The sequence below is a fragment of the Talpa europaea genome, assembly GCF_964194135.1.
Source record: "Talpa europaea genome assembly, chromosome: X".
Classification (NCBI taxonomy): Eukaryota; Metazoa; Chordata; class Mammalia; order Eulipotyphla; family Talpidae; genus Talpa; species Talpa europaea.
Window position 1 is genome coordinate 65,587,265 of NC_140081.1, and position 9,068 is coordinate 65,596,332.

Below are 9,068 nucleotides of genomic sequence, written 5' to 3' on the forward strand. Positions count from 1 at the left end.
AGCAAGATACTGTGAGAGTTAAGGGAAACTGCCTATACAGAACATTTGGCAGAGTACTGGTAGAAAACACTTGAAGCTTCTATCATCTTTGTCATTATTATTAATAATATCACTGTTATATGAATGAAGCACTCATGATACTCCCCTACATGAAATAACCATCTGATTATTAAATGAGAGAGTATTTCAAGTGCTAGAAACAGTGCCTGTTACGTAGAAAACTTTCATAGGCCTTATGTATTACTGTGTAATTGCTACCTATCATCATTATACTAATAGTCATAGCATTCACTATTATTAGTTTTTATTCTTTCCCCCCTCCTTCTACAAAAGAGTGAAATACAAAATATTGTCCAAGTGATTAACTTTTTCTTTTGCATTTTGTTTGGCAAATGGGTGTGGGATAGCATTTCCTGATCTCTGTGCTATATAGAAAACAGGCAAAATAAATACAAACAAGTATAGTTTTTAATGTAATGACCATATTTGTGCATTTGGTGTTTTCAAATGTGAAATGAGAAGAATGAGAAATGCTATATTGTAAAATATGTAATTGAATATATGTCTTCATTTAAATAAGGTCATATTTACACGGGTCTGATTTTCTTTAAATTACATAGTACTAATTTGGCAACTATGAAAAGATCAGTTCTATAATAAGAATGATGTTATTTTTGTTGGTGATTGTGGTTTCATCTATTTGCTCTGCTACTAGAGAGTGGAAAATGCAGTGATTTAGGTAACACAGAAGTGTATTGTTCCACTAAGTCAAAGTGAGGTGGTCCCATGTTCAGGGGTTCAGGATCTTCTGTCCCTAGAGAGTTGCAACCTTTCTCTAAGTCATTTTTTGGTCCAGAATAACTGTCCAAATTCTGTCTATCCTGGTGAAATTCTAGGAGGCAACTAAGAGTGAAAGTGAAACACAAACAGTCCACTCTTGACTTAACCCTCTTTGGAGATACCTTCTTTAGAATCTTCACATTCTTTGACCAGAAATGCCATCATATGTCCATAGCTTACAGTAAGGGAGTTGGAGGGAGGGAATACTATTTTAAGGGTTTACACTGCTAGCCTGAATGAAATGAGTTCTGCTAAGAAGAAAAATGCAGAGAGTGGATATAGGTTGGGACACTAAAAATTTCTGTCCAAGTCCTTATTGATATTATACATGGCTGTAAAAAACAAAGAAAGCCATTAAAAATAACAAGTTTTAAAAAAATCAAAAGGGGAACTTCCTGTGGCTAAAAAAAAAAAAAAAAAAAAAAAAACCGGTGACAGTCACTCTGTTTCATTTTCCTCCTGGGCCACAGGGACTACCTTCTCAGCCTCTATTACAGGTTTAACTAATAGACTGTGATTAGCAGTGATATTTATCAGACCTGGCTCCTAAAACCTTCCACAGGATTCCCTAATCCCAACTCGCAAAAGATTGATTGGTAGCCAAATTGCAAAGAATGCAATACCAAGGAAGATGGTGGACCCATAGGATAGAAGAAGTTTGAGTCCTTAAATGGCTGCCTTAAATGAGAACAACCTTGCCTCTCTCTGAACCATTGATGTCCTACATTGTTTCTTGCACAAAATAAACTCCTTTTTTTTTTGTTTGGGGCACAAAACATTACATACTCTAATTATTAGAGCCCTCAGTAATACTCAAATATACCAGCCTAGAGATGATCTGCAGTAATGAATTTATTGTCCCAGTGTATTTATTTATTGCTCCAATATTAGTGCCTGTGTAAAAAGATGGATGTTTGCAATTTATCTGTATACATGCAGTACATATTATACAGGTATCCACGCTTTTCAAAAGTTCATGTTACTCCACTTTGCTTTTATAAAAAACCTACATCTGTTTTTGCTAACTGGAATCTCAAGAGGACTTTGGCTTTTATGATGAAAAGGGAACAGAGCATTGAGCATTTGTTTTACAGCGGCTGTTCTAGAGGTAGCATTGTGTCCCAAGCAGCAAGAGTGGCACCACCAAGCTCTTTCCATACACGTTGTACAGGCTTTGTATTTATCATATCACTCTGGCTTTTAGGTTTTATGTGTTATTTAGAGTGATTTGGTAGATTATTTTTGGGTCTGGGAATGCTTAAATAAATTTTTGCATAAATTGATGGTAATTGCTTCTTCAATTTATGCCATTTCAGCTTATGAAAGGTCTCATAGAAAGGCTCTACTTTTAGATAGTGGGGAAACCAGTACAAAGGCCAAGTAAAATACTTCACACCCAGATAGCTTCTTTTCCAAAATTATCACTAAAAATACTTAAAATTTGATTTTCAAGTTAAAGCATAAAGCTAAATTTAAATTTAACACAGGAGAATTGTAATGAACAAAATTTGAACTTGTATTTTAAGCATACAAATAAATGAAGATGTAGATTTTTTAAATTAATGTATCCACACTGAATTGCCTTCCTGAAAAATACCAACATAATAAGAAGGAATTGCCAGCTGTTGATGAGGGTACATGAAATAAGTACTTTCCTGCCAAAGCGGTGATTTTTTCAGACCCTCGTCAAAAATATTCATGTTTGTGACTAGATCTCTGAAACTTTCCTGAAGCTTTTAGAAGAGCTGAACACAAGAAAGGTGTGCCAGGTCCTGGAAACTAAAAGAGATACAAAGATGCATTCTCAGTAGGAAAAAATATCATTCGCCCTTAGTATAAGTAGACTCAGAATCAAGATCCTGTGTAAGCTATTTTAACGCAGCTTGACCCAGCTGCATTTGAAATTTGCCTGCAGAAGGAAGATGCCAAAGAAGGCAAAGAAAAAAAGACCTAAAGAATACTTCAAGCTAGATTTTAATTTTTTAATAAAGTGATTTGCTACCTCTTATCAAGAAATCACACACCCTAAAGGTTTGAATGGAAATCAGACACTTGTTGCCATTTTACTTCAAAGTTCTTTAAAAAGGAACATTTCTACCCTGTTACACTTCAGCAGTTTAACTTGGCAATTCTCCCTCCTGTAATTCAGACGGGCCATCTGTCTTCATCATCACAGGAGGGGGCGGAGCATCCTCTGGAAGCTCTGGAGAGCTGAGCCTGGCCAGCCTTGGGGGAGGAGCTGCATTTCACCAGGCTGCAGCTGACAAGAAGCTTCAAGGTAATGGCTGTGTCAAATCTAGTTATTTTGTAGGGATTTCTGAGGGCCCTAGAGTAAATAAAGGTGAGAAAAATAGGGACGGTGATCTTGGAGTGGTGGGACGTGTGTGTGTGGCTTTGAGAGAATTGCTGGCATGTCAAATGTATCTATTTTGGGGTTTTTTGTATGTCCCAATGCTTTAAAAGTGTACAGTGAGAGAAGTAGTGGTCAGATTACAGCCTCTATATTAAGACTTAAGTACAGCATGGCCACGTATGCTAATTTATTCTCTTGGCATTCCATGATTATATTGCCAGACATTCTGTTACTATTTGAATTTTTTAGCATTTATTAATTTACACAGACAAATGACTGATGAAAATATTTGACAGCATGGGGGGAAATTCTCCTGTGAATTGATTGACACATTGAAACTGTATGTGCCACATATACATGAACATGGAAAGGGGAACAAATATGACTTAAATGAAGGTATTTGTGCACATATACACATGTATACATGTGTGATTAAAAAAAAATCCGGGAAAACCAAACTCCCATGTTAGTCAGCATTTCTGGATGGTCAGGTTTTAATTTAGCCTGTTTCAGCATCTTTAGTAGATTTGTCTAGGCTTATTTTTATAATGAGAAAGAAAATTAAGCTGAAACAACATACCCATTTTGTCTCAAACACATAAGCATTTACAGACGCACACAGACATGCAAACCCACCCCCTTTGTCTTTTACTGATAGTGGAAATTTTCCTGGTCTGATCAAGCACGTAGCCTGTTGCTGTGGTGGCTGTAGCCTTCCGTGTGTCCTCTTGTAACTCCTTCAGATCACAGGTATAGCTGTGGTCAGTAAGGACCATTTCTCTATACCTTTTAAGTTTAAGAGAGTGAGACAGAGACAGGATTTGGTTTACTTCTATAAGCATTTTTAAAGATATTATATGGAACAAATGTGCAATATAATACCATGTACCTGGAGGATAAAAATGTGAATCTCTATATGTCATTATTTGAAATGTCTGAATAGTACTATAAAGTGAAGAAAGCATAGCATTTGTCATATGATCTCACTTAAAGATAAATGTCCATGTTAGTAAAACACATGTAGGCTACTATAATACAAGCAACTAAATGCTGGAAACATATCTGTCACACTGTCAATAGGATTATCTGTGTGGATTTATTGCTCTCTGATAAAAATTTTGTTAATATATACTCAATTCATTTGCTTGTTTGACATCATCAGGGAAAGCATTAAGATAAAATGTTGCAAATGTGGGGAAAAACCCCATTTAAAGTATTTCATAAAAAATCATATGGAAAATACTTATTTGTATAGTGGATTGATGTTCAGGCTATGCTCTTAATTGCAATCTGATGTTGGTTTGAAATGATATGTATTGATCTGTACATACAAAAAAATCCTGGAAAGAGAAAATATTTGTAGTGATAATGTGTGTAAAGTTACACTTTGTTTGACATATATCTGTCTGCATCTTTTCAATTTTTAATAAGCTTCTGGATGTATTTATAACAAGAAGCGTTATAGTTGATGGCATTATAAGCCTATGTAACAAAAACCTTGAGTTTAGTATAGAAAATTCCAGAAGCCTGGGAAGGCTTCAGGTTGGTTAATTGTAGTTCCCTCTTTTCTGATTAGAAGGAGCTGATAGTGACTGAGGCCCTATCTGTACTTCCTGAGGAGGCTGCCATTCTGATTCTGGTCACAAGATGGCACCTGCCAGGTTTCCTAAATTTTCTCCATGCAACCATTTTTATGAAGTAGGCAAACAACGCAGTAAAACAAACATATTTTATATTAGTAGACTCTGATATAGCATGTACAGTGTGATTAAAACTCTGCGGGAAAAATTATATATATGTAAAGATGGAAAAATCCACATGATGATTAATGTGAGGATTTAAACAAGATCTATAATCTAGCTCATGGTAGACACAGGGTAATTGTTATTTCCCTTCTTTCTTGTTTCTACCTCACACTTTTCCTGAGAGAGATAATTTCAGCATGAACCATATAGCGTAACTATCACAGAGTATTTAGAATAAATAAGAAGAAGGAAAATAAACGTCATATCTACATCAGAGATGAGATTTCGATTCACTGCTGTGCTTCAGGATTATGTGCTGCTAAAGTTTACACCATTTCTAGTTAATTAATTGGATTCCCTGTCTCCTTTTGGATAGCCCGTGAGAATCAGGACATCTGGATCACAGGGCCAGATCCTCCACAATCCATACGACATTGGGTAAGGCCTCCCATTTCACAAAATATTTCACATTAAAAACATATTGAGTTGTGGCAAAATTTATTTTGCTTCCTGCTCTGTAGTTGTAGCAATTTCAATAAAAAGTCACATTTCATTCTAAAATCACGTTAGGGTAAAATTTGAGGTGTAAGTAATTCATATTTCTCTGTAGCCATAATAGTTTTGTAATTAGAAGTCACAGCTTCTAGTTTGGGCTAAAAATCTCAAGAATAAATCATACAGGAGATTGTTCAGCTTTCTAGTTGAGGTCCTAGCCAGTCACTTGACACTCAAGATACTCTTGAGAACTATCTGGTCCAATGAGTGAACATAGCAGTCACTCCAAATCTGCTTTCTAAACTCAGGCTTTTAACGAGATCACTGTGTTCTCTGGGTCCAGGAGGTACGGACTCTATTCTGATTGTCTACCTGCTTTGGATGAACAGGGAAGCATTTACAGCTTTGAAAGTAGAAAACTGTGTTCATCTAGAATAATGCTTCTCAAAGAGTTCTGGGGAAAAAAGCATCAAAATCACTTGAGAATTTGTTCAAAATACAAAATAATGGACCCTTTTCAGACCTTCTGAATAAAATTGTCGGGATACAGCCTAGAAACCTAGTTTGAACAAGTCTTCCAGATGATTCTGATGCATGCAAAGTTTAGGTTCCCACGGCCCCAAGTATAATAGCAGAGGTACAAAGGTAGCGATGTATCTAATAACATAGAGTCCCTGACGTACCACACAATCTGTATCACCTCTGCTGTCACACACGCAATAAGGGCAAGTTCTTGAATTTGAGGGATTACAAAACTACTTCTCTAGTTCTTATGCCCCACCTGACATTACGCTACATTCTCCTACTCTGATGTGCCACTGAGAATTGTTTTTTCATTATCTCTTCTCTGTTTGCAATTCTCACATTCTGCTTGGACAGAATCATTTCATGTGCTGATACTTTTTTTCTTTTCCTCCTCCCATTTCAGTATCTTCCACCATTGTCCCATTTAAACGACGTGTTCGAGCATTCTTTGGAAATACAGCTGGAGGAGAACAGTTCATGTAAACTGTGAATTCTTTTATAGCTCTAAGACAAAAGAGACTTTGGTAAGAGTGTTGTTTTAGTTGGGACTGCCTTAGTAGTGACCAGAATAGCCAAACACCATTCTCTGATAACCTCTTGGCACAAATCTAAATCATAATGGATGCCGAGTATGTTCTATGTAATTGGAAAGATCAGTTATGGCCAGCAAAAGTTTTATCTCGATCTGAGACTTCATCAAACAGTAAGAGAAAAAAGACATATTCCCTTGAAGTTGAAATACTCTCTCTGGATGAAAAAATTCAAGTGGAGAGCACAGAAACAAAGGTCCTAAGTAAACCTCAGATTGACGCCATTGTTTCCTCACTAGCAGCACAGTCAGAGGTCAGTGCTGAGCCTAAAGAGGAAGGAGCTTATGAAAGATCACTAAAAGCAGCACTGACTATTTTGAATGAAAGAACCAACCTCAATCAAGCAAGCAGTTCCGATGAAGAAGAAACCACTACACAATCTGAGGATGGACCACAAAAGCTTTCTGATTCACCCCCTCGTAAAAAGTGTCGGAGGCAAGAAGGAGACTTAGTAGAGTGTGTTGATGAAAGCGAAAGTCCACCCTCTCTGCTAGTACCTTCAGAGAGTGATACTACCCCATGTGATGACAAATCACAGGTGCCCTCAGTCACTGAGCCTTCTCCAAATGAAATGGAAACAAAGATACCTGAAAACTCTAACTGGTGTGAGACTTTCCCTTCCCTTTCAGATGATGATGATGATGATGAGAAGGAGAAGAAGAAAAAATTCGACATCCCTATAGTCCTATGCTTACATTCCACAATCAAAGAGGAGGGTGAATGTGTTAAAGATGAAAAGTTTGATCCAAATTCACCACCAGATAGCTTCAGTGAGCTCAAATCTTTGAAAGAGGAGACACAGGACATCTCTTCCGAGACCCCAGCAATTTCCTCCGAATGCACACCCTTGTCAGAGAATATTGATGATCCTGGGGAAGGTCCCTCAAATCCATGCCCAGATGCCAGTCAGGATCAACCTCCTGTGGAATCAGAGACAGGAGCTGCGGCATCTCCCAGGCCTTGTTCATGGGAGTGTCAGTTTTCATTAAGTGCCTCTAACAGTGTTATAGATTATTCACTCCTTCTTGTGAATAATGAAAGAAATCTTGGGAGACTGGACTTTGAGGATCTTGAGGAAGAACTTCAAGCTTCTGATAAGTCAGTGCATCAAAATTCTATTGATGCTTCCATATTAGATGACAATGAGGAAGATGAAGAACTCCCACGCGTCATATTTCATTATGAGACACGTTCATTTGAAACAGGAATGATAGTTTGGTTTAAATACCAAAAATATCCATTTTGGCCAGCAGTGGTCAAAAGCATCAGGAGAAAAGAGAGAAAAGCAAGTGTGCTTTTTGTTGAGGCGAATATGAACCCTGACAAAAGAGGCATTAGAGTGCCTTTTAGAAGATTAAAGAAATTTGATTGTAATGAAAAACAAACGCTTGTCGATAAAGCCAGGGAGGAGTACAGCGACAGTATTGACTGGTGTATCTCGCTGATTTGTGACTACAGAGTTAGAATAGGTTGTGGTTCCTTTTCTGGCTCCTTTCTTGAGTATTATGCTGCTGACATTAGTTACCCAATTCGGAAAGTAATCAAACAAGATACCTTCAGGAACAAATTTCCAAAGCTCCAAAATGAAGATACTGGGGAGTCAATGGTTGTAACTTCGCAAACCAAGAAAATGTCGTTCCAGAAAATTCTTCCCGATCGAATGAAGGCTGCTCGGGACCGAGCCAATAAGAACCTAGTGGACTTTATTGTAAATGCAAAGGGAACGGAGAATCATCTCCTAGCCATTTTAAAAGGCACAAAAGGGTCAAGGTGGCTGAAATCATTTTTGAACGCAAATAGGTTCACTCCCTGTATTGAAACATACTTTGAGGATGAAGATCAGCTAGATGAGGTAGTGAAATACTTACAAGAAATCTACAAACAAATAGATGAAAGAATGCTGACTCTGATAAAAGATGACAAAATAAAATTTATTTTGGAAGTTCTACTGCCCGAAGCTATCATCTGTTCGATTTCTGCGGTTGATGGATTAGATTACAAGGCAGCTGAAGCAAAGTATCTAAAAGGACCATCTCTAGGCTACAGGGAAAGGGAATTATTTGATGCAAAAATCATATTTGAAAAGAGACGGAAACCATTAACAAATGAAACTCATTAAAGTCTCCAAAGTGTCCCAACCATAACAGCTTTCATAGATGTTAGTTTTAAAAAAATCTCTGAACAATTCCAACATATAAATATTTTCCATAAACAAGAGACTTTTGGTACTGTGTTTACTTTTTTGGCGACCTCTAAAATCTGTGCTAATATAATATATTACTACATCTTCTTTTTTTATGCTTCTTCAAGTCAATTTTATTAACATAATTCAGCGACTCTACTTTCCCATACATTTGTAGAATGCATAATTGCTAACTGATTTTTAAAGGAAAGTAATTTTTTTTGATATTTTTACATCTATGCTGTATAGTTAAATACAGTGTGCACAATCATTTCAATTTAAAAATTGCACTGGTATTAGATAGTAAGCAAGATAATTAGAAAAAAATCTAAAATCAT

At 36.8% G+C, this 9,068-nt stretch overlaps 1 protein-coding gene across 1 annotated transcript; it reads left to right on the plus strand.

Annotated features, from left to right (window-relative positions):
- Positions 1-6,576: 6,576 nt before the first annotated feature.
- PWWP3B (PWWP domain containing 3B) lies at positions 6,577-8,667 on the plus strand (the record flags this gene model as incomplete). Its single annotated transcript, XM_084258652.1, has 1 exon — positions 6,577-8,667. The coding sequence occupies one exon, from the start codon at positions 6,577-6,579 to the stop codon at positions 8,665-8,667; it is 2,091 nt and encodes a 696-aa protein (XP_084114778.1).
- Positions 8,668-9,068: the final 401 nt, after the last annotated feature.